At 45.5% G+C, this 26,701-nt stretch overlaps 1 protein-coding gene across 1 annotated transcript in view; it reads left to right on the plus strand.

Annotated features, from left to right (window-relative positions):
• CD180 (CD180 molecule) overlaps positions 1–26,701 on the plus strand; it is a 182,148-nt gene that overhangs the window by 19,954 nt on the left and 135,493 nt on the right. Inside the window, 5 exon segments of the mRNA XM_058825898.1 lie at positions 952–1,122; positions 6,493–6,686; positions 8,225–8,355; positions 10,499–10,623; positions 11,259–11,513. Of these exon segments, the coding sequence (XP_058681881.1) occupies positions 952–1,122; positions 6,493–6,686; positions 8,225–8,355; positions 10,499–10,623; positions 11,259–11,513 (876 nt within the window).

Consider the following 26,701-nt stretch of genomic DNA (forward strand, 5'->3'; position numbering starts at 1 on the left):
TACCTGGGTCTAATCTGAGACTGGGAACGCCACAGACAGCCTTTCTCTGCTGGATTTCCAGAAGACCAGACTGTTCTACATCCCCACTGGACCTTCAGAGGAAAACACCTTTCTACAGGATCACTGCTTCAAACAGAACCACATCTGTCACTCCAGGAGGGCTGCAGCCACCATTTATTGGACTGCTACCAACACCCTCACGAAAGGGTGAAGGTGTATTCTGACTGTCAGTGTTTTCTTGTACTACTGTATTTTATTTTAATTGTCCTATTAAGTTGTATTTTTGGGGTTTTTTTATACATACTAGTAAAGAACTGTTATTCCTACTCCCATATCTTTGCCTGAGAGTCCCTTAATTTCAAAATTATAATAATTCAGAGGGAAGAGGTTTACATTTTCCATTTCAAGGGAAGGAGCCTTCCTGCCTTCCTTAGCAGACACCCGTCTTTTCAAACCAAGACAAATGTATAGGCATTTTCTGAATGATCTTAACCCTTTCTGTTCCTACTTTTGACTCATCTGAAATTCTCTTCTGCTCCTTGTTTTTAATTGCATCTCTTAATTTCACCCATAATTCCTGCATTCTGATCATCACATCCTGCTCTGCTCACTGCCTGGTCTTATGTGAAGTGGTGACTTCTGTGTCAGCACCACCAGTGAGAGCAGACTGCCTATTCTCACAGCATTTCTCACTTCTCCAGACCCAAGGCACAGGCAGCTCTGCACAGAAGTGTGCTTCAAGGCTCTGACCCAGCATGGTGTGATGCAGCTAGGAATACCTGCTTAAATGAGAAATACCACTCCATCTGCCACAGGTATGACAAAAAATACATGGTGCTGTATGTTCAGTTACATAGAAAAATATCCCCCAGGGCAAACCACAGAGAGAGCCTACCCCTGGATGGGTAGATCTCTGCTTGTTCTTGACAACTGGCTGTGTTAACACTCAAGGGTTTCTACAAGTACAGCAGCATCAAAAAGATTGAGAAAAATGTTAGGCCACTGATGAAGCAGATGGGTGTCCTGGTAACAGAAGACACAGAGAAGGCAGAATTACCGAATGCCTTCTTTGCCTCAGTCATCACTGGTGAGGAAGACTCTCAGAAGATCCATACTTCAGAGGTATGAGAAGAAGCCTGGAGAGAGGAAAACTTCCCCTGGTGGCTGAGGGTTGGTTTACACATCTACTAGGCAGACTTCTAACACACATAAATCCACAGGCCCTGATGAGATACACCCACAGGTGCTGAGGGAGCTGGCAGATGCTGTAGCTAAGCCACTCTCCACCATCTTTGAAAAGTCACAGAAAACAGGAACAGGGCCCGATGGCTGAAGGAAAGCCACTGTTACTCCCATCTTCCAAACTGGCAAGAAGGTGGTGGATCCAGGAAACTACTGGATAGTCAGTCTCACCTCCATCCCTGGAAAAGTGATGGAACAGAACACTCTGGAGGTCATCACCAAGCTTGCAGAAGAAAAGAAAGTCATCAGGAGCAGACAGCAGGGATTCCCCAGGGGGAAAAATCATGTTTGCCCAATTTGACAGCCTTCTGTGATGGCAGGGCAGGATGGGTAGATGCAGGAGGGGAGAGCAGTGATTACTGTCTGCCTTCACCTCGGCAAGGGTTTGAGCACCATCTCCCACAGCATCCTCATAGGTAAGCAGAAGAAGCATGGTTTAGATGAATGGACAATGGGGTGGACCAAGGGCTGGCTGATGGCAGAGCTCAGAGGGTCAGGATCCAGGGCTCAGAGGGTCAGCAGAATCCAGCTGGAGACCTGTAGTCAGTGGTGTTCCTCAGGGATCAATACTGGGTCCAGTCTCACTCAACTTGTTTATGACTGGCCTGGATGAAGGGATCCAAGGTACCCTCAGCAGGTTTGCTGATGATACAAACTGGGGAAGTGGCTGATACACCTGAAGGCTCTGCTGCCTTCTGGCTGGACCTTGGTAGGCAGGAGAGTTGGACAGAGAGAACCCTAATGAGGTTCAACAAGGGCAAGTGCAGGGTCCTGCACCTGGGGAGGAATAACCCCAAGTACCAGCACAGGCTGGGGCCACCCCACTAAAGAGCAGCTCTGTGGAGAAGGACCTGGGAGTCTTGGTGGATCACCCGGTGCCAATGAGCCAGCAGTGCGTCCTTGTGGCCAGGAGACCCAGTGGGATCCTGGGCTGCTTTGGGAAGAGAGTGTGGCCAGGAGGTCAAGGGAGCTGACCTCTCCCTCTACTGGGTCCTGGTGAGGCCACACCTGGAGTGCTGTGTGCGGCTGTGGGCTCCTCAGAGAGACAAGGAGCTCTTGGAGCAGCTCCAGCAAAGGGTCACAAAGATCATGAGGGGTTTGGAGCATCTCTCTTACAAGGAGAGACTGAGAGAGCTGGGCCTGTTTAGTCTAGAGAAGAGAAGACAGGGCATCTCATCAATGCATATAAATATCTCGAAGGTGGGTGCCAAGCAGATGGTGCCAGATTGTTTTCAGTAGTGTCCAGTGACATGACAAGAGGCAATATCAAAGCAGTTTTGCCTCAATATGAGGAAGAACTTATTTATGTTGAGGGTGGCAGAGCAGTGGAACAGGCTGCCCAGGGAGGTCCTGGAATATCCCTCTCCAAAGACATTCAAAACTTCCTTGGACACATTCTTATATAACCTGCTCTATGTGACCATGCAGTGGGGTTGGATGAGATTATCTCCAGAGATCCCTTCTAACCCCAGCAATTCTGTGATTTTATGCTTAGCATGGGTAAACTTCACCTTTCCGTTGTCGTGTGGCTGTGACTGTGACTGGTGTTTCCGCAGGGATTTCCATAATCCTGTGACACATGATAAAGTCATCCAGCCTGACCATTGTTCAGCAGTAAGTGACTGAAGACCCCAACTCTGCTGGTGTCTGAGCACTCTCATTTCTTTTCCTAGTCCAGGCAAGCTGGGTATGTCTAATCAGAATTATTCTCCAAGTGGCACCTCCAAGCTGTTGCGTTCTGCCAGATGCAATCTGTGGGTATGGAGGAGCCTGCTGAGCCCGAGATCCTGGCTCTGCCCTGGAGACAAGATACTTCTCTGTAAGAGAGACACAGTGTATCGCTCCCAGGGGTCTTTGAGTTAGATATGTTAAACTGTTGTGCTTCATTGGTGTTCCCCCCTGCTGTCCCACCCCGATACAGGTATCTCGGGCTTCCCCCCGCCCCTCTCCCCTCATATAAATATCCCAGGTATTCCTCTGTTCGGGAGATTCGCTGTTGCCAGCACCCTTTGCCGAAGCTCTGCCTGAATAAAGGTATTGCTTAGTGGAACGCTGGACCAGCTTTCTCATCCGTGCTTCCTGTGCTGCCTGCCCGCCACCACTGAGCTGAGCTGGAATCACTTGCCTGCCCGAAGCTGCTGGCACGCGCTCGGCCCAGCCCTTCTCAGGGCTATTTCTCTAGAGAAGTCGCGGTGCTCCGGGCTTTCCGTCGCCGCGGCAACTGGCGTCTCAATGTGGGGCCTTCAAAGAAGCCCCAAAGAAACGTCCGCCCGCACCTTTAACTGCGAGGCGAGCCGCCGTTCAAGCCGCCGCCTCAAGGAAGCCTTTCTTGCGTTTTAGCAAGAAGCGATCCAAGAGCCTGCAACCGGGACCCTCGTCTGACCATCTGGGGCAAGGAAAAGCCCCTGAGGACCGGCCGCCAGGTGACCACCCACCCAGCAGCTTTTTTTTTGCCCACCGGCATCTGCTGAAGAGAAATTGTAAGTCGATCCCGTGAAGATTTTTTTGGGTTTTTTGGGTTTTTTTGAGTTTTTTTCGGGCTTTTTTCTTTTTTTTTCTTTGCTGTTTTACTGCTGGGTGGGGAGTGAAAAAGGATGGGAAATCAATCCCTCTGTATTGAGGCTGACGCCACCTGAGAGGGACTTTTATATCCAAGTTGTAAATACCCTAAAAGTGGGAAATTTTAAGTTTTCTAAAGGGGATTTAAAAAGATTTATTCATTGGGTTTTTAAACATTTTAAAATTAATTCGAATTCTGCTATATCGGGAATTTTTTGGGATAACGTGGGAAGAAAGTTATATACAGTTCAAGCTAAAGGGGATTTTTCTGTTGCAAAGTTTTTTCCTGTGTTTCAAAATATTATTTTCTCATTGGAAAAAGAGGGAAAAAAAGAAGAGGGAGTTTTGGGTCCCCAGTTAAACCCGCCAACCCCGTCAACCTCTCCAAGTGTCCCCAAACCCTCTTCCCTATCTGAGAGCCAGTCGGCGGGTGGACATTGCCCCCGGGCACAGGGCTGCTGCCGTCTCCCTGACACCCTCCCACCGTCTCTCTGCCTGTACCAGGGTGGCAATGGCCATGCCGCTCTGGGTCTTTCCTCTAACCTCTCTCCCATGCCCTCACACCCGGTTGTGTCCCCCCCAGATCCTAGCATTAGCACAGATGGCACCGGCAGTGTGGCCAGCCCCGCCATTTTGTCCCACTCACACTTCGGTTTTCCCGCCCTCGATGCCCAAAATGGCCACTTTCCTGCCTTCACCCCTTCTCTTCCTGCCGTGTCCTGTTCCCCCTCCCCCCGCACTGCGTCGTTGAGTGTAACCGCGTCAAGCCCCCCCCCCAATCCATTGGGAAACCCCTCCCCGTCGCGGACCCCGGTCCTGTCCCTTTGTGCCGGGGCCCCGTCCCCAGCGGCGCTCCCGCTCCAGGGTCCCAGTGCCTCGGAGGTCAGGACGGCTCCGGCCAGTGCGGGGCCACCCCGGCTTCCCCACCCGGCCACAAAAGGGCCAGCTCTAGACACCCGAGCCGGCCCCGCGCTGCCAGCAAGCGCCCCCCATCTCCACTAGGAGATGAGAGCAGTGAATCTTCTTATTCAGATTCTGAGTATGAAGACCACTGGGCTGAGGTGCAGAGGGAAGCCACACGGGCGGGGAACTCAGCTCTGTCCCAGAAAATACTTGCCTTTCCTGTAATAATGAGGAGAGACAGGACAGGGGCACAAGTTGCTGCATGGGAATCCCTTCACTATAGGGAACTGCAAGAACTTTGCAAAGCTGCCAGGGAACATGGCAGGGGTTCACATTTTTTTAAACACTTGCTAGAAGCCTCCTTCTCTGCCATGTCATGGTCCCGCATGACATCAAAAATATTATGAACTTCCTCCTCTCCCCAGCAGAGTACATGTTGTGGGAAAGGCAGCGGAAGAAACATTTAAAGCAATTGGCAGATGTTTATTCTAAAGATGCTAACAGACCTAATTTTACTTTAGAGCAATTAGCAGGAGAAGGAGATTTACAAAAGCCCTGAAATCAGGCCCAGGATCTGCCTGAAGCAGTGTTGAGGATTAAGTGTCCTTTTTTTTGTTTTGTTTTGTCGTTCTGGCCTGCCCATGGAATTTTTACCCATTAGCTGCGGAGACAACCTAACTGTGGGTATTTAGTGGGTGATTGATAAAGGACAAAGAGTGGCCGGGCGCAGGGGGGGAAGGGGGCAGGAAAGGAGAGTGGGGACAGTTTTTAGTTGGCTTTCTTCGGCTTCAGGGAAAGACATTCATTTGCTGGGTCGCAGAGCTGCTGCGGTGGGGAGAAGGGAATTTTTGCCATCACTCAGACGGAGCTGCTGCTTCTTCTCCTTCCCTCTTCATTGGTGGCCTCGCATCCCCTGTCCTGCCAGGCACCACCACGGAGCTGCTGATCGACCTCATCCACCAGCCCAGGATCTCAGCTCATCCCTGCTGATCCACCTCATCCACCAGCCTAGGATCTCAGCTCGTCCCTGCTGTTCCAGCCGACTGTTCCTCGGAGCCCTGCAGGAGCACCGGGACTGACTGCCCGAGGGGTTTGTGAAAACAAAGCCTCTCCTCCATCCTGTCTCAGCCGAGAAAGCTGTCCTGGAGCCCCTAGTTCTGTTTTCTTGTTAATGCTGTAGTTATTGTTGTTTGTTTGCCTGGTTATACTAGTAAAGAACTGTTATTCCTATCCCCAGATCTCTGCCTGAAAGCCCCTTGATTTCAAAATTATAATAATTCGGAGGGAGGGGGTCTACATTCTTTCATCTCAAGGGAGGCTCCTGCTCTCCCTAGCAGACACCTGTCTTCTAGAACCAAGACAAGCAGCCTTACAGGATATAGCTAATGCTGCTAAGATATCTCTTTTTACCACCACTGATGATAAAGTGCCAATGCAGTGCTTCACCAATATTAAGCAAGGGGCAACTGAGTCTTTTATTAAGTTAAAAGTAGCCATTGAAAAGCAGATAGAGAGCCCTCAGGCACAAAAGGAATTAATTAGTAAAAATAGCAATGGCCAATGCTAATCCAGAGTCCAAAGCAGTTTTGTGAGCCCTCCCACTGGACCCAGAACCAACCATAGATCAGATGGTTGAAGCCTGCACCAAACACTCCTCTGCCTCAAGTGAGAATACAATGGCACTTGCAGTGGCTAAAGGAGTGGTAGAGGGGATATCTGGAGCTTATGCTGCAGACCCCAACACAAATCGTTGTTTTAATTGTGGTGAGCCTGGACATTTTTTCAAAGACTGTCCAGAGAGACGTTCTGTACAACCGCCAGCCCACCAACAGTCACCCAGACAGAATTGGCATTCGGGAAACTTCAAGCAGAGCGCGGAACGGCCCTGCGCTTCGACATGAAATCAAATGCCGCACCGCTCCACCCCTCCTGCCAAACCCACCATCCTGCCTCCACGGGGACCCTGATATCAAGCCCAGCAGGTGGAGCGCTTCAGATGGGAACCCGGTGTCAACTGGTAACTAGACTCTCTTCACATATGAAAGGTGACTGTATTTAGAAAACCCCCACAGGGAAACCTGGACCACCAGGTGGTCCCTCTAACATCTTAATACTTGGGGATCCAACTAACTCTCCAGGGCAAATTCATACTGTTCCTGAGGTCCAAACTATATACCCTGGAGATGAAATTTCCATCTCTCTGACCTGCATAGACCCTCCTTATTATTTAAAGGAACAGACTCCTGTGGCACAAGCCTTTTTACTTCCTAGTGACTGCCCAGATCATGTTCCACTCAACCCCAGTGCTATGTGGACTCAGTTCGTGGGCTCCTGCAAACCCATTGTGGACTGTAGCCTGTTTTGTTATGGGGAAAGGATTCAGCGTCCAGGAATGCTAGACACTGGAGCAGATGTTACCATCATCGCCTGCTCCGAGTGGCCACACAATTGGGAATTACAACCTGTGGCAAGCATGATTTCAGGAATTGGAGGGATGACAGCTTCCATGAGGAGTAAACGGAATATTGTCATCGAAGGACCTGAGGGACAAATGGCAACCATCAGGCCATTTGTGGTGAGAGCACCAATCACCCTCTGGGGACGGGATCTCCTGTCCCAATGGGGAGCTTCTCTGCGGATTCCCAGCAGGGATTTTTAGTGGGGGTCACTGAGAAGTGCGCCACGCCTACCATCCCCCAACTCACCTGGAAACAGCACCATCCAGTGTGGGTTGATCAGTGGCCCCTATCTGAGACCAAACTGTGTGCACTGGAAGCCCTCGTAGAAGAGCAGCTTGCCAAGGGCCACATCACTGAGTCCAACAGCCCTTGGAACTCCCCTGTCTTTGTCCTACGCAAACCAGGCAAGGACAGGTAGAGACCCCTTCATGACCTCCGGAAGATCAACGATGTCACTGAGGATATGGGATCCCTCCAGCCTGTCATGCCCTCCCCTTTAGTGCTCCCCCGGGATTGGAAGCTGGCTGTCATTGACATAAAGGACTGTTTTTTCAACATACCCCTCCATCCTCGGGACGCCCCCAGATTTGCATTCTCGGTTCCCTCTCCAAACAGACAAGCACCTTTAAAAAGATACCATTGGCTAGTCCTTCCCCAAGGGATGAAAAATTCTCCTACCACCTGTCAATGATACGTGGCCCACATCCTGTCACCTGTGAGGACCCTGTTCCTAGATGCCGTCATCCTCCACTACATGGATGACATCCTGGTTTGTGCTGCTGACGATGACTATCTGCACCGGACTTTACAAAAAACTATCCAGACAATCGAGGATGCTGGATTTGAGATCCATGAGGACAAGATCCAGCACACCTGCCCTTGGACCTACCTGGGACTCCAGATCTGTGAGCGGACCTCGTGCCCCAGCAGCTGACCATCAAAGACGACCCCAAGACCCTGCGGGACTTGCATCAGCTCTGCGGGTCCATCAGCTGGATACAGCCTCTGCTTGGGGTAACAACGGAAGTCCTTGCGCCCCTCTTCAACCTGCTCCGTGGCAGTGAGGCCCTCGATTCACCATGCTCCCTCACGCCGGAGGCCCAGGAATCCATCACCAAGGTCCAGGAGGCCCTGTCTTCACGGCAAGCCCACTGCTATGAGCCCAGCCTGCCCTTCCAGCTGGTTATCCTGGGTAAGGCCCCGCGCTTACACGCGCTCATTTTTCAATGGGACATGGCATTGAAGGATCCTCTCCTTATCATTGAGTGGATCTTTACACATAACCAGCCCACTAAGACTATCACCACTCCACAGGAAATCATGGCTGAGCTCATTAAAAGAGCTAGAGTCCATCTCCGCATTCTTGCAGCCTGTGAGTTCACATGCATCTTTCTCCCATTGGCAACTGGAAGTTTGGAGCCTTTGCTCCAAACCAATGAGAGCCTTCAGTTCGCTCTCGATAGCTATTCAGGCCAAATTTCTATACACCCACCTGGCCACAGACTTTTCAAAACCACATTTAATTTGGTCCCCAAATCATTACAGAGCAAAACACTGTTCCAGGCTCTGACGGTTTTCACAGATGGCTCGGGGAAATCCCACAAGTCAGTCATGACTTGGAAGGACCCCAGGACACAGAAATGGGCATCTGATGTCCAAGTGGTCGAGGGATCACCACAAATTGCTGAATTAGCAGTCGTTGTCAGAGCTTTTGAGAAATTCCAAGAACCTTTCAATCTGGTGACTGATTCGGCTTATGTGGCTGGAATAGCTATGAGAGCAGAACATGCATTTCTAAAAGAGGTCTCTAACCCAAATTTATATCAATTGCTTTCTGAATTAGTATATCTTATCTCCCACAGAAAGCAACCTTACTATGTCATGCATGTGAGGGCACATTCTGATCTCCCAGGTGCCATTGCTGAAGGAAACAGGAGGGCAGACGCCTTAGCCATGCCTGCTGGAGCAGCCAATGTCCCTGACATTTTCACACAAGCAAAATTGTCCCACCAGTTCTTCCACCAAAACATGCCTGCAGTGATGAGGATGTTCAGACTACCCAGAGACCAGGCTAGAGCAATAGTTGCCACCTGTCCTAATTGTCAATCATTCCAAATACCAATCGTTAACTCCGGGGTTAACCCCCGAGGACTTAACAGCTGCCAGATATGGCAAACCGATGTCACTCACGTCCCATCCTTCGGGAGAGTCAAATACGTACATGTCTCCGTAGACACCTTCTCTGGTGCAGTGTTTGCCTCAGCCCATGCAGGAGAAAATGCCAAGCACACCATCTGACATTTTCTCCTTGCTTTTGCTACCCTGGGAGTCCCAGAACAAATTAAAACAATGGAGCTGCTTACACCTCTCACAAATTAAGAGACTTTTTCATTGAGTGGGGGGTATGCACCATGGGCATTCCTCATTCCCCTACAGGGCAATCAATAGTAGAGAGGACCCACCAAAATCTGAAAAGAGTCCTTGATCACCAGCAGGGAGGAACAGAAATCATTCCTCCCATTGAGAGGCTCTGTAAGGCTCTATATGTCATGAACTTTCTAAATTGCTCGTCTACAGAGCCTGACCCCCCCTGTAATTTGGCACTTCTCTAACTCGACCCATGCCAAACTCACAGAGAAGCTGCCGGTGCTGATCAAGGATCCTGAATCACAACTGACATCAGGACCCTTCCCACTGATTACCTGGGGGAGAGGGTATGCGTGTGTGTCCACACCATCAGGACCTAAGTGGCTCCAGGGAAAAATGCAAAGCCTTATTTAGGCCCTACAAACCCTGCAACAGACTCAGAACTTTCAAAGTCTCCTGAGACCCACACAGGTCCAGAAAAACAGCAGTCCACTGCAGCCTGGAAGCGGAGACATCGTCGGAGTCCACCGAACCGACCTGCCACCAGACCAACAACCAGACAGAGGCCAAACCATCCTGCAACCAGGGCTGCAATGAGACGACTGCCAACGTCACGCCTGACACCGTGACAGTACACAAGTCTTCTTTACTCCCTCCCCCTTCCCCTTCTCGCCCTCGTTGCCTAGCCCAAATTGCTAGTTTGCACCAAAGTGCACCTCTGTGCTGCTGCTGGTGTTGGGTCATGTGTCCCCAATACACAGAATAACCTTGCTTATAATTGTTTGGTTTTTTTGGTTTTGTTTTTTTTTAAAGAGGGGGGAGACAGGAAAGGGAGAAAGAAAATATCTCCCTCCCCCGCCTCCAAAAATCAGAGCTAATCTTTTATGTCCTATTGTAGAAAATGGAGAGCAAAACCATCCTTGAGTTCCTGATGTTCCTGATTATCTGGATGCTCCTGAAAACATTAGCCGTAGAGGCCTGGCTAGTAGCACAGCCCCAGGAGAACGTGTGGATCACCCTCGCAAAGATGGTCCAACAAGAACACATGTGCTTGTCCATGGGCAGCGCCACCAACCCTCTGTCATCCTGCCTAGTAGGGATTCCTTTAAAGCCCCATGAATATCCTTTCCCAGGGAAAGAACCCAACCCGGTAGACATTTGGGATGAGTGGACAAAGATCTTGCCCCATGCACCAGAGGAACCCCAGGAATTAGAGCTTTTGGGATCCTCCAAGCTACCTATTGCATGAATTTTAATTATCACCCAGTAACCAGTGCATGGCCTGCCTCAAAATACCAAAAGGCAATTACATCAAGGAAAAATGTGACTCCCAACAGTAAAATTTACAATCAGTCCAAATGGTGCAATTACACCAGCAGCACATGATCCACCTCCTCTCACTATCCCAGAGTGCTGCCCCAGGGAGTGTTCTTGATCTGTGGGGATAGAGTGTGGGCAGGAATCCCTTCCTAACTCTGGGGAGGTCCTTGGACGCTTGGACAGCTTACCATCCTCAGTCCAAATTCAACTCTAATACATGATTGGCTGAAAAGGAATGAATTGGCCCACCAAAAGAAAAATCTCACCCAATTAGATGAAAATTGCGATAGCCAAATTAAAGATCGGTCCTACACAAAGAGGGTGGTGATGTCAGCATTTTTGCCATGGGCAGCTGCTGCTAAAGCCCTTGGTGAGCCTTCTCACCTGGAGTGTTGGCTTGGTAAGCAGGCCAACCGGACCTCCTCTGTCCTGAGTGACCTCCTGACAGATGAAGAGACTGTTAGGCATGCCGCGCTACAAAACCGAGCTGCCATAGACTTTCTGCTCCTGCCCCATGGACATGGCTGCGAGGAATCAGATGGCTTGTGCTGCTTTAACCTCTCCAGCCCCAGTGAAGGCATCCACACCCACATCCAGAGACTCCAACATGAAGTCCAAGAACTCCAGACTGAAAAGGAACCCCAGTGGCTTGAAGACCTTTTTGTGAGCTGGGGACTCGAGAGATGGGTTGCCTCCGTCCTCAAGAACATTTTTTGGGTTTTCTTGATTGTTATTATCTTCCTAAGTATGTTTTCATGTTTTAAGAAGCTATTAGCTAACTCTCTGGGGGATGCCTTGTTAATAAGTAAAGAAGGGGAAGTTGTGGGTATGGAGGACCCCACTGGGCCTGAGATCCTCTCTCTGCCCTGGAGACCAGATACTTCTCTGTAAGAGAGACACAATGTGTCACTCCCAGGGGTCTTTGAGTTAGATATGTTAAACTGTTGTGCTTCATTGGTGTTCCCCCCTGCTGTCCCACCCCGATACAGGTATCTCGGGCTTCCCCCCGCCCCTCTCCCCATCTGCTCCAGGCTGATTAACAGCATCACTCTTATGCCGATTTTCACCATTACACCTCTACCTGGTGGCCTGGTGAAGCAGTGAAGAAGTGCCACGATGGCTTTCAGCTGTCCCTCAGCTTTTCTGAAGCTGCAGACAATCTACTCAGTCTGGTTTATCAAAGATATCTCAGCAATGTGAACGTTTCTCAAAGACGAGGTGTAAATTTGGGAAATAGTGTGTGCTTCCTAATATGTTTTCCAATTTGGTGACCTAGCCCAGCAGCCAGATGCCACAGACTGCTAACCTTTTCTTCAGAGATATATTGACTGTCCTCATTTAATCTGATAGAAGTATCATAACTGAAATTCCAGATTTGTCACTTCTTCGCAAGCTTCAAGTGAATTAATCTCAGATGTCATTCATTGAAAAATTAATGGTTTTCATAAGAATGGAACCCTTATCCAGCCATTAAATACCTGCTGTAAGGTGTAGCAAAGCTTTGTATGTGCTGCTGTTTGGCTATTTGAAATCCTTTGCCCAAATGTATTCAACACAGGGAGATTCCTTGCCTTGCCTTGCCTTGCCTTGATTGTATTTCTTTGATCATAGTATGTGTCAGACTCAGTAGTGCATTAATTTCCCAATTTTCTTTGCTGTCCTTTTCAAAGCTAAACATGATCATAGAATTGGAGTAATGACTGAAAAATCCTGCAAAAAAATTAGTCCCCGTAAAGCAAAATTAGTGTCATTTGCATTCAGATCTTTGCAAGAAATTTTCCAGTAAGTACTGGCCTCACATTATCACAGAGAACTTTTGCTGAAGTTAATTATAAGCTCATAATTGCAGCTATTTGCAGCTAAAATCTTATTTTAGGAATTATGCATATACAGCAAGACCTGCATGAAGCAGAAACCTTTCTGTGCATTGCTTTGTGATTACTTAAGTGTTACCAATACAGTTTGAATGTTGTATGTTTGGAACAAGGAATTCCAAATAACCAGGTCAATAAATTTTTGTAGCATTTGATTTCTTCTATAACCAATTTTGAATAGTAAGTGCCTTCAGCAAAACCATAGGCATAAAATGTAGCTAAAAAGGCATGAACTACAGGTTACATCTCATATGGATGAATTCACAATCATATCAAAGCCACAAATGGTGCCTACTAAATAGAAGTGTCTGGCCTACAGGTGAGATATTTACTGCTCTCCAAGCATGCTCCTGTGATGAAGCAGTTGTCCCACGGTACTGATAGCATTGCCTCTGCCTCGTTACCTTCTCCAAGCACACAGGAGCTGAAGGAGGAGTGCCGTGTGTATGTCTGCCCGATGCCTCAGCTCTTGCTGCAGGAACACAGACATGGGCCTGTTAAAGAAAGAAGAAAGCACACAGCGGGCCTATGCCCTGAGCACTGCTGGCATGCTGTGGGTATGTGGCAAGGAACCCTTGGGTCTGTCACGCTTGTTTGGCACAGGGATGAGAAACATCAGGGTGTAGGGATGGCAGCAGCCCTTCCTGGCGCTGGTGCAAGCAGATCTGCTGCTTGGTGCATTGATCTTGAAGCCAGCAAGATTAGGCAATCATTTGGAGTTAAACACATGCTTACATGTGCAGCCAAGGGACTTCCATCACCCTGTATGGCTGAGCCTGGGCTACTGACTCCTGTGGTGGTACTCCAGAAAAGGTGAGGGATGTATACATCTCTGGACATCCACTAAAGTGTTTGTAACAGCCCAATACTTAAGGTAACTGTATATATATTTTTGAGTGGAAGTATTTCGGACTGGGAGGAGATTCAAAAATTGCAACATATAGGATGACACATTTAAGTCTGAGATACACAAAACAGCAACAAAGCTAATGCTTGCACTCAGTCTCCATGCAGCTACACTTAGATCTTGATGGCCTTTGCCTTGCTCACACACAGACAAATATACACATGTAAGTATATGCCCTTCACACTATCAGCTTGTAGGCTAGCCCTGAATATTTGTGTGGAAGTAGATCAAAAGAAATGAAGCTTGCATTGACACTCCAGCAGGCTCTCTAGTGGCATGCACCCCATGAGCCCAATGAGCAGGAGCGATGAAGCAGCCACACAGTTCCTCTGTGGCTGGCCAAGCGAGACACCCCAGCACAGTGCTGATCACACCCATGCAGGAATGACCAACAGGTGGCCTGAATGTCTTCCTGTTGCAATTTTAACATTATATTTTCTGGTTGCAGCTTCAAACTGACCAAGCAATCTTCATTCTAAAGGCAGGAAGTGTATTTCATTTGCATAGCTATGATGGGATTAAAGGAGGCATTAGAGTAATTAAGGTCAGAGGGGCTTACCATTTTACTAAATCCCAAATCCACCTCCGCTCCAACATAATTCAGCAATATCAAGGGGCAAAAGGTCACTGAAACAATTTATGTCTGTCTAGCCTTCAGTCAGAAAGAGATAAATCCTTTTCTGGACAAAGAGCTTTTTCAACAGTGCACATATATATATATATATATATATATATATTATTTCCACACAGACAGCACAAGAAACTTTCTTGGTTACCATCTGAATCCATTTACTACCCTATGGTTTGAGTTTGGTTTTTTCCCCAGGTTTTGTTGGGGAAATTAATAATATCTTTTATGCACATGAACTTACATGATTTCAATTTAAAAAAAAACAAAACCCAAAAACAAAAAAAAAAAAAAAAAAACCAAACAAAAAAAAAAAAAACAACCAAAAAAAAACCTCAAAAAAATCTCCTAGCTGATACAGATCTTAAATATGCATTCCAATAAATGTCTTTCCAAGTTTAAAATATTAAAGGATCCATCTGTTAAAATAAGAATAATAAATGCACAGGGAACATTTGGAAGATAATGTGTTATTGAATGTAATGTGTTCTCATGAGTAAGCTTGCAGGAGTTATTACTTTTAATTAAATGTGCATTTGACACTGCTGAAGACCTTAGCTTCCAAGGCTTCATGATTATCTGTAATCCAAAGCTGCTCGATTGAATTGCAGGAGCCCTGAGATAGAGTAACGGTGAACGGAGCTGCCCCAGGGACAGACACACATGCATGTACAGCCTTTTGCAAGTCCAGTTAGCTCCAAGCCAAATTATACTGGGTGTCCTCCACTTGCAGCCTTTATGGCCAACTTAACCATAAGCTGTATCACACCAAAGAAGTCATAGAAGTACTCTGGAGAGCTCTGCACCAGAGAGACTGTGCCATGCTGGACAGAAAAGGGATTTGCAGAGCTCTCAGCCAGGTAATGGCTTCATAAGGATATTTTAGTGATGACCTTGACATTACGTTGTACTTAACCCACCATTTGACCCACTTAATCTAGTGGAAGATGTCACTGCCCGTTGCAGGGGTGGTAGAATACATGATCTTTAAAAGGTCCCTTCCAGTCCAAGCTATTCTATGATTCTACTTATTTAAGCTCTCCCAGGTACCTGACTGAAAACCCAGGTGATTGAAAATCCCAGGTACCTGTAATGAAAACAAAGGGAGTTGAGGGGTGAAAAAAATGGGATTGAAACTGAAGAGATTTGTCAGAATTGCTTTAACTGTACTATGGATAAAGAAATCATGGATTCAAAATTGATGGATGTAATTGAAGCACCTTTAGCCCTGCTACATGCTGTCAGGAAGTTGTCAAGTTGTCTTGAGACAGCTTTGATGACACACTTGTCACTGTTGGTGACCTAATGTCACCCCAACCATGCATGTGATGGAGTGGGTAGCAGTCTCAGCAGTGGGACAGGAAATAGAAGTGAGAATTAAACTCCAAGCAACACATTTCATGCCAGAGATAATCCAGAATTAGAAGAAATTATTTTTCTTGTCAGCCATAAGGTACAGTGAACATGCAGTGCAAGACCCCAGTCTGCAGCCAGGTGATGCAATACAGCTGTATTGCATGGAAATAAACTTGTATGCAAGGAAATAAACTGGAGTGGGGGGATTGTTCCCTAGCAAGGGAGTCAGTGAGTCACCCCTGTGCAACTTTGCCCCAGGGATGGACTGTCTGATGAGTGCAGGGAGACCAGGGAGCAACTTTCATTCACCACTTACTTATCAACTTGCATTTACATAACACAGCAATTAAATTCCTGACTTTGCTATTTTCCCAAACCAGAAGCTTTTCTTCAGTTCCCCAGATACAGGGGTAACTCCTTGCTCCTGGAAGACCCCTGCCTGGCTCTTTTGTGTAGCATGCCTGCATGTGTGTGTTTGCATGTCCATGTCCATGCTCCCTTGCTGCCAGAGGCTGGTGCAACACTGATTTCAGGAGAAGTCTCATGTGCAGAAACTGACCCTGCCTTGCTGGTGCAGGGAGCATTGGCTAAAGAGTCAAGAATAAATCCAATCATCCTTGACTATTAAGAGGCTGACTTGGTGAGACAACAGAGCCACTGTGGCAGATAGTGCTGGCCTGCTGGCACTCAGGCTTCGCTGGTGCTTCAGCCCTGGCACAGGTGGAGGTGTGCCCTGCCCCTGATTAAGGAGCCCACATGGTCATTGTGGGGGCTTGCACAGCCATGCTTTCACCTTCCCAGAGCCCTGACCTCTCTGTGCTGAGAAGCCCCAGAATTTCTTTCCAGATGTGAACAATGGCTGTATCTGCATCAACTGGCTAGTGCAGCCCAGGATGTCCCTCTACACAGCAGCATCCCCAGACCCTGTCCTTGTCTTCAGCAGCAACATCTAAAGGCAGTGGTGTCTGGGACAAGAGTGCTCTGCATGTGGGCTTACAGACCTAGTGAGACTGCACTGTCCCAACCACATTATTGCAACATTTTCTCCACCCAGGAAGACAGAGTGACAGGTATTTTGGTATTACTTTCAAAATGGAATCTCCCAAGTCAATGAAAAAGGTGAAATCTGCTTGACATTCAAAATAATGCCACTTCAGAAAGACAACATAAACAGAGAAAAGCATGCTGAGAAGAGGGGGATTCTCAAACACTTCTCTTAATCAAAGGGACAAACATGGCTTCTTGACCACTGACTGTTCCCAGCATCAGTGCAAGGGTAGACAAGATGTCTGTGCTAATTAAACAACATCTGCCATCTCCACAGGCTGTTTGAAAGTGCTGACTAGCTGGTGAACAGATTAGCACTGTCTGACTCCTCTACTAATAACTGATTCGTCACCCAGATTTGGCAATGCCTTTCTAATTGTCAGTTAGAACTGCTGACATTCCTGAATATTGCTCCTCAGATGTAAATAATATTTATTTAAGGGTACTGTGGACTCTGTTTTGATTCAACAAGTTCAAGCGAGCTTACCTGGAAGGACCACAACAAGTTTTACCTCAGCTGGTACCTTCACTTCATAATGAACCTGTCATTTTGTTTCCCTTACAAAGACAGACATATTTTAAATCATATGCCTAAATTTTGGGAAGTATCTTGGGTTGGGTTGGGATGGATACTGTTCTGCAATGGGTTTAGTCTTTGGGAAACCATTAAGCCACTCTTCAGTAGAGTTTGAGCAGGGCATTTATTAGAAAAAAATTTTTTGAAAGGCAGAGATGTAGACAATTCCACATTCCTCTTAGAAAGAAAATTTATTACTGAAAGCACACAGTTTTGTTTTGTCTGTGGTTTGTTTCTATAGGTTATAGACCAGCTAAAGAAAGTGCCTTTTCTGAAAATCTTGTTAGGGTTATTTATGACACCATCTTTTAAAATAGTCTAGGAAAAATGTTCTGATGAAAATCATAAGCATGTAATTGTTTTAAGTTCAAAATATCAAAATATGAAGTAATTAAATGTTGTGGGTTTATTCTATTTCAATTTCTTTATGCTTTTTTACTATAAGCCTGCTGAACAGATGGCCACTAGCTCCTGACAACGATACTTCACTAAGTCTTGGCAGGATGATGATGGCTCAATCACCCATTAATTCCACAGAGGATAATGGCTGAAAGCACCAGATCAGGTCACTCTTGTTGACCAGATTGTGCAAATCTGTACTGGAAAGGGGGAGGGGGAGAAGAAGGGAGGAGGGTTTCACTGATTCGTTTGAAAGCTTTTTAATTTGAATGTGCAACGTTCACATGTCAGTCATTTTGAGTCTCATCAAAAATCCCCACCCTGTTCTGTGATCCTCCCATCTGGCGAAAAAGCCCTAATACTTTTCACCTGCAATACAAAAATCACTCTCATACATGACGGTTTTTCAATGAAAACCACTGCTGTGGTTTCATGAGACAGTCATGACATCAATGTGATACCTGATCTTGATTTGCATCTGGAGGCCAAGATGCAACCCATCATAGAGACTGACCCTGGGGGCATCACACCCTTGCCAGCTGGGTGCTGCACATCCCTAGGGGCTTGGAAGGCACCTGGACAGCTGGTCCTTCTTCAGGGACTGCCACTGGGAGGTGAACAATCAGTCCTGCAGGCAGTATGCAGTAGGGATGGGAATCACACTCCATATCAGTCCCCCTGCACCTGGAATGCAGCTTTGAAATGTCCCTATTCTCTACACAATGCAATTTTAAGTGATTCATCTTCTTCTTTCCATTTATAAAAAGCAATTAGTGAGAAAGGAAAATGGCAAATAACTGATAAGTACTGCTATTTTGATTGTTTCCTAAAAGAGAGAAGTATGGAATAAATTTGCTTGCTTTATTTCTTTCCTGCCCGCTTGCATTTTACATTTTTCTTGTGGTTGTGCGGACCCTGTGCAATCTGTCTCACTAATGAATATAGGCAGTAGCAGTAGGCGGGGAGTTGCTTATTTGCATCCTTTGCATCTCTGTGTGAAATTCATTACAAGATTATGTTACATTGAAAGGCTCTAGGAAGGTGGTCAAAACACTTGGAAACCTGAGCTGTCACAGCCTGATTAATTTCGCATGCAGGCCCATACGGTGGAGTCCTTATTCAGCCTCCAGCAAAACAGAACTCTCCTTGCAGCCAATGGCTGGGAAGATCTTGAGATTTGCAAGGAAAGATTTTGAGCCAAGAGCCATCACCTTCTACGGCAACAGCTATGGCTCCAAGAGCTGGTATATCCAGATTTAGCAACTGCCCCAAAGATGGGTACAGGCACTCCAGCTGATGCACAGGTGAAAATATTGTGGCAAGCGACTTTGGCACCGGTTGGAAGACCCCTAGCACTACTTCCAGCAAAGATGAATGCTAATGTTCATGGCAGGCAGAGGAAGCTGCTGCAGGCAGTGGTAGCCAGAGCTCACCCAGATCAGGGATCCTCTTCAGTCACCTCCCGTGATCAGGGCCTGGCTGCTGTCAACACCTGGAGAAAAAACAGCAGCTACAAAACACAATGAAAAGGCAAAACACAAAAGTGATGCATGGAAAGTATTCACACCCTCAGGGTTTGCTGCACACCAGAGGCAGAAGAGATGAGCCTTTTCTCAGAAGTCAACAGAGAGCCTTCCACACGCAGCTGTTTGGTGACCTGAAGCCTGATGTCCCTCTCCTCTGGGGCAGAACAGAGCAAAAGATGCTCGTTGTAACCCTGGGGGGCAGGAAAGAATTAAATACTGTGATTTTTCTTTTATCTGTCGTTTATTACGTATGTTGAGCTTGGGTGTTTTCAATTAGTGTGTCCAGTCATCTTGCAGTTTATGATGACCAGTCACCAGATGAATGGTCACTCTGTTTCTAAACCATCCATGCACCTCCACTCCTCTGGATGCTCCTGGAGAAGAAATCAGTAAAGTACAATGCTGAGAAGAGAGCTGGTACAGCAAAACTCAGCTAATGACTAGAGCTTCTTCAAAATTCAAAGCTATTGAATGGCTGGTCTGGACTAAGATTCTTCTCTTTCTATTTTTAAGAGATCTCACCAGTATATATGTTCTTTCTGAAATATCCATCTTCACCAAGTGCCTGCCTAAACTGAATCCAGATATTCTCCAAATATTTTTCATGAGCACAGAAACAGACATCCTCCACGATACCTGGGATCCAGACAGCAAAGGTTTCCCCTAGTGTCCTGAAGCCATATCATGAGGAAGGCACAAGGTGCCAGCCCTCAGCATCCATCCTGGCAGGAGCAACATCACCACCACTCTACCCATAATGAGTCAGCCAAAGCGGATCCACTGGACAGCTCTGTTCAACCCTAGCCCTGCCAGTGGTCTGATATGAGATACTGAGATGATGTTTATGGAAAAAAAGGCACCTTTTCTCTGCCCCAGGGCCTGAGGGTCCCTCTTGTTTGATGTGTTTGTAAATAGATCTCCATTTCCAAGGAGACTGTTTCCTGTTAGACCCCATTAAACACTCCTCTTCTGGTCATGGCTTCCTGTGTTTGAAAGACCTGGACACTGTTTGTCATTTCACCATACCCAAATGACCCTAAATGAAGTAAAGGTTCGTTTACAGCTACATGAAATAGATGTAAACAATGACAAATACAGTAACAAGCATGTGGAGAGATGACCAGAGAGCTTCAGTTGTGGGAACGAACTGGACTAGACCAGACCAGACAAGTGCTGTTGCAGGGGTCAGGACAAATCCACTGAACTAACATTTCAGCACTGAAAAAAGACTGAGAGGACTGTCAGGGAAATATTTTCTTTCCACAGCTTCAGAATGTTTGGATAGCTCCCCTACACCCCTTTATAAAGGAAAACATGTATAAGAAAATTAGTAAACTTCATTTTATTTATAAACAGTAGTGATACCCTAGCACACATTATTTTCTGAGATTATTCTCTTCCTATTCACATGTAGCTTTAATTCTGTTCATATAATAGGCCCTTCCTACATGTAAGGATATGTATTTCAGCACATTAACTTGGTGGAGAAAATTGGTATTTCTTCCTAGACATTTCCTTGCCATTCTCTACAAAGGCTTTTCTGTAAGGATTTTTAAAGAGATCTCTAAAATCACCTAAGTGAATTGTAGACTAGGCTACAATCTTTTGAATTCATCACCATCCACCCACTGGGTTTAGATTCTGTTAGTCAAAAGTTCACATTGCTCAGCAGCAGCTGCATCGTGTACCTGCTGCTGCACAATGTCATGTGGCACAATATCAACCACATTGGGATCAAGTTGGACAAATCCAAATCCTTCACTGAGGTGAAAGAAAATCTTGTGACATGCCTCCCCATGTGAACTGGGAGTATTTATAAGTCATTCATAGCCCCAAACCAATTTTTGTTGGAATTTGTGACTGGATTAGAATAAGAGTGAAATTCAAAGACTTCACAATATGCTTATCAGCAATCTTCCAACAGTAAGGAGAGTGAAAGCATTATGTGCATTTCCATTGCAATTAGCTTGCAATTAACATCTATACACTAGGCTTGCACAGGTAGTTTTAAGTTCAGTTTTCAAAAGAATCACCAACCTAATGACTAGGATTAGCTTTCATAGGTTTTTCCACTGAATAGTCATGATGGCAAGGACAAAATAAATTTAAAATATTTAAATTTCATTGTGTCATAGAAACAATGAATAAAGTAATCATTTAATAAATTATGCTTCCATGGAAAAAATGGTCAGCTTGCTCTGATTCAATTATTTCCATCATACATATATGTTAAGGTCACTGTGAGTTTTGCCGCTGACATTAATGGGGCTCAGGATTTCATACTAAGAACTGATTAGTGGGAAGATCAGGTTTTGCACAGGAGGTTAAACACAGACATTTCATGTTGGCATTATGAACTCCATCACACTGTTGAATGATTAAGATTTTGCACCAGAAGTGCCATGTGAGCATGCTTACTTTGCTCAGGTCTTAAAGCAAACTGTTAAGATGGCAGTGAAGTTATATTTATCACAAGTTCAGGGACATTTGTTACCAGAATGCAGAAATTACCAGTGCAGAAATGAATAGCTTTAAGAAGAATGTTCCTAGGGTATCCTAGGTTCTAGTAAATGTTTTCTGGTTTTTTTTTGTTGTTGTTGTGGTGGATTTTTTGTTTGTTTTGTTTGTTTGTTTTTGGTAAATGAAAGGTATGGAGCCTGGGATATGCATAAGTTATCAACTTCCTATTTCTCCACAATTCAGATGGTCTTGCTTTCCACCTTGTGCAGCTGCTTCTCAGGAAGGGTAAGGATCCATTTTGTACTAATAAAGGCAGTTGCTCTTATGCAATCTTTTAAACTGCTGGTTAAACTACCCTGTGTGTCAAGTGTTAGAAATACCACCTGAAGTACCCAGTTCCTTTCCTTGTTTTCTCTTGTTATTTCTCTTCTTTTATGTTGACCCATGGTCTTTATTACTAGACTTAGACCTGGCACCTTTTTAAGTTTCCTTTCACTGTAAAGAGAGGAAAACACGTTCAAGAGTTATCTCGATGTAAAACCTGCAATCATATGCATTTAGTGCTTATTGAGAATAAATACTGTTACTGATTTCCAGGAAGTATGTTTGTCATTGAGTGTTTGTAAATGATCTGTATCTTTATGATTCACACCAGGAAAAGGACAGGGATGTGAAAGAGCTAAAGAGGAAGGAAACTTCCATTTTCATACTATGGTTTTCCAGAAGTGAGTTTGCAGCTAGTCTATTCTGTTGAGACCTAAAGAGGACTCAATTCCAGAACTATGTTGTCTCAAGAACAGTTTGTGAAGGATTGCTCCTCCGCTTCTGTGTCATTAATGTACTTTAAGTGACATTACATGCAGGTAACTGAAGAATGCTGAAAGGGAGGGGCATTGTTCCCGAAGTGCTTGAAAAGACAACAGCTTGATCTGTCTGACGGTGAGCAAATAAAAGAGATGTTTATGAGAATTTTCGTCCAAATACAATATTTTTTTAGGAATTACCATACTACTTTACGTCATGATGGCACACATATTTTGAGGTTAGGTTGCCTTCTATAAAGAAGGACATGAAAGTTACAGAAGAGGAAAACAGACAGTGAGTGGAAACCTCTTATTAACCGCAAGTACACTGAATATAACATAGAATATTACTTTGGTTAAAAATTGGTTCACTTCTGCTGAAATTATTGTCCAGGCAAAGGCCACTGCTTTCTCGAAATTGTACTCATGTGCAGAGAGGTGCTGGCAGCTCATGAAGATGACATGGTTTTCTGACCTGTAGGCTCTTTTCATGTTGCACAGCTGTGCTGAGTTCTCTCAGGGAATCCAGGATCAAACACACAAGAAAACACATTTTCTAGCAGACAAGCAAACTTTACAAGTAGTAACTGAAACAGCAAGAAGGAACTAAACTAGCTGAAAAGAGAATCCACATCTTCATTACATGAACATCTCATTCTTCACCTTATATCAGTAAGGGAATATAAAAAATACAAACTATTTGAAAGAAAACACGGGATTGAACTCTGTCAGGATTTAATTTCTGACAGGAAATCCCGTGTGAATTTCTATTTGCTTTACCACAAGGTGTTGATAGAGTCTTTTTATATACCTGCTTCTAAAGGTGATGATCCAGCTTCCCTTGCAACATCCCTTGCAGATATGAAGCCATAATCAAACACAAACGCAGACATCTGTTATTCAGGTCTGCAGCTAATTCATTTCCATGTAAGTAGAAGCTCTGCATTCAGGGAGGCCAGACTCCCCTTGGGCTCCCAGCCTTAGGCTACCCTATGACCCTGGGCCCCACAGTGCAATTAGCATGTCTGAATCTGCCACTGCTTGCGAAAGTGTAATCTTGCCATTCACTCAGCAGATCAGGAGATCTCTTAGCTGTGCCAAGACAGCTGCAAGGTGCAAGAGAAACCTGAGCAGATATGATTGTTATCAAGAAGATATTTCTAGCTGAGCAACCTCCCCACAGACTACTGCTTTCTCTTCCAAGCAGAAAAATTAAGCCATTTTTTCTTGTATTATTGCAGTTATTGAAGTAGCATGTCTCTGAGAGATTGTTCTGATTGGAGCATTCATTACCCTGAATCGTTCTGTCTGCATCAGCAGACATAAATAACCTTTTATCTGGTCTTTCTTCCAGAAAATACTTTTGTGCAAGTGCATATTTCTGGAAAAGTCTACTGAATATAGTGTACTAATTGCATGCACACATACTTTTCCCAATGTGAATGTGAGTTCAAGTATAGTATATTTCAAATCTTATTTCCCACAGATCACCAGCTAACAAATTTTTCAAATGTATTTCAGTTGAACGGCCTTCTGACTTAGACTTCATCCCCCTGGGATCTTCAGTTTTCCACAGCATTTTTGCTTTTCCAAGATATCCACCTGCATCTCATGGACAGCCCCACACCGGGGCAGGTGTGTGACCAAAGGAGGCTGTGACCTTGTGTGAAGCCCATGCTAGAGCAGGCTTCTGGCAGGATCTGTGATCCTGTGAAGAGAGGAACCCACACTGGAGCAGGCAGTGAGCATAAGAAATCCTTGCCCTGAGGAGGGAGGAATGGCAGTGACAACATGTGACATACTGGCTGCAGCCCTGATTCTCAATCCCCTAGTGTGGCTTGTAGAAGAGGTCAGAGAAAATGGGAATGAGCCTGGGAAGAAGAAAGAAGTCATAAAAAGGTGGTTTGGGGTTTAATTTTTATTTATTATTATCCTACTCTGATTTGATTGGTAATAAAGTGAATTAATTCCCCCTAGATGAGTCTGTTTTTCCTGTGACAGGTCTGTGGGAACTGGTCACATACTCACCTCTTGGCATCAGGGACTTAAAACAGGACCTGGGTTTGCAGGGTGGCTGGAACAAGACTTGTAGCCTGCAAAAGCCTCTAATGCATTTTTTACAGCTTCTGAAATATTTAACACAATCTCTTTCTTGTGTTACTCTGCAGAAATTTTAATTAGTGGGAGAATTTCTGGGTGAAGTAATGCTCCAGTGCTCTCCTCAATGAGATATCTGCTGGGATGTAGATGTTGGGTCTTTCCCCAACATGTCTCTGGAATGATCACCCCCTAGGAGAGTGTTATTCTCCAGTGAAGAGGGCCTTAATAAACCTGCCTTTATCACAGGGTGGGCTGATATTTCAGACCTGGATTTCTTCTCCTTTTGCCACTGAAGCACATAGCCTATTCCAAACTCTAAGTCATGAAAGAAGGCAATCATCATTCTCCCTAAAACCAGGTTACCTATTCCCACCCTATCCTGAATGGAAACTTTAATTTATTAACTTTTTACATGTATGGGGTCAAATTTAATCTTGCTAGCACCATTTAATCAAAGGCAATATTGCTGAACCCATTTCAGGGCTGGAAGCTGATGTTTAAACCATAAGCTGGTGAAACATTTCATGGTACTAAATGACTTGTGTACCCAGTGATGCAAAAGCTGACCTTTTAATCTACAGACAGCCAAAGCTAAAAATGCATCCCCATTCAAGCTGCTACACAAATCTTTTTTGCTACACAATGTGGGTTACATCCATGGAAATCAGATCTGACAAAACAGCACTGCTCCAAAGGGTGTGAAACCCAAAGCCCACCCATTCTGCCACACTGAATCCTTGCAGGCTTCCCTTCAGCCATCCCTTTGGTTCGACACAGAAAATTCCCTTTCACTCTTGCATCTCCTGTCTTGAGATAAATCCATAGAACAGCCATGAGTCAGACATTACCAAATATTTCAGTGTATTGTAACATAAGGAAACAGGTCCAAATTGTTTAGTAACTAGCAGAAGACTCAATTCACTGGTATCAATATACCTTTACTCTTTGGGCCACATCAAAGCTCTCAAAGTGATAGCTTTTACAAACACTATCAGAAATGTTCATCCTCTTACTATCTGGCAATATTATTTGTGGGCTGGAGGCAGGAAAGTCTGTGGCACAAACAAAGTCCATTCAGTCTAACACAACCATTTCATTTGAGGTATATCTTAATCCCACCTTCATGGTTTTTGCACATTTTCTAAACATTTGTATTGTATAACAACAGTTTCTGCTAGCCTGTTTATAGTGCTCCCTAGTCTCAGATCAAAGAGCACCATCTCCCCTGTGTTCTTCTATGCTACTACAGTGTTGGAAAAATAACAGCAAACCCAAACTGTGGACATCCTTCAGCTGTGATCTATGAAGCAGGAGGTGAAAATGGGAGGCAGTGAGAGCAGCCCCAAGGCTGCATCTGTCTCCCTGCCAAAGGCTCTGGAAATCACATTCCAGCTGGTTCACCAGGCTCCCGAAGACTGGCCGCATGCGCACTCACCACAGGAGGTAATACAGTATTGTACAAGAGTAATCAAAGAAGGAAATCAAATAGCCCTATTGGGAAGGCCCTCCAAGTAATATAAACTTGTAACAGTTCTTTAATCTCAGAGTCAATCAAAATATATCTGTTTTCTAAAGCTCAGTGTCTGAAGGCAAAGTGGAAGGCCTGCTCTCTCAGGATCCAGCACTAACGTGGAGGCTCTCACTCCAGAGGAGTGTGCCTTACTGGAGACACCCAGATGCTGCCATACTTTACAGGTGCTGCTGAGGCAGGGAAAAAATATTTGATGTATGATTTCACTTGATGACATCTTTTGTTTACTACAGCTTGGAGAGCACAAAGCAGCTGAGGAGTGACGGGGTAAAGTGCTGCAAACAGCAAAGTAAGTGGTAGATGGAAACACACACAGCTGGAAGAGATGTTCTGAAAGACCCCAGGTAGGTGCCCACTGCCACAGCCCTCAGTGCTGGCTCCTGTCCTACTGCTCCACCAGGCCAGGCTGCTCTCACACACTCTGCCAAAGACCCAAGAGGATACACACTCCAGTAAACACAAGGAAAAGTGAAGGGAATTGGCAAAACTCTCAAATTATAAAGACTGCTAGGATATAATACAAAACCACTGGAATAAATAGGGATGAAATCGGCATTCCTGTTTCACAGACTGTGCCAGCATTTCTAAGCCTTGGCTGCCTGAACTAGCTCTGGTTGAAAACTTCCATGTAACTATGGTAATG

The sequence above is a fragment of the Poecile atricapillus genome, chromosome Z (genome assembly GCF_030490865.1).
Source record: "Poecile atricapillus isolate bPoeAtr1 chromosome Z, bPoeAtr1.hap1, whole genome shotgun sequence".
In the NCBI taxonomy this organism is placed as follows: Eukaryota; Metazoa; Chordata; class Aves; order Passeriformes; family Paridae; genus Poecile; species Poecile atricapillus.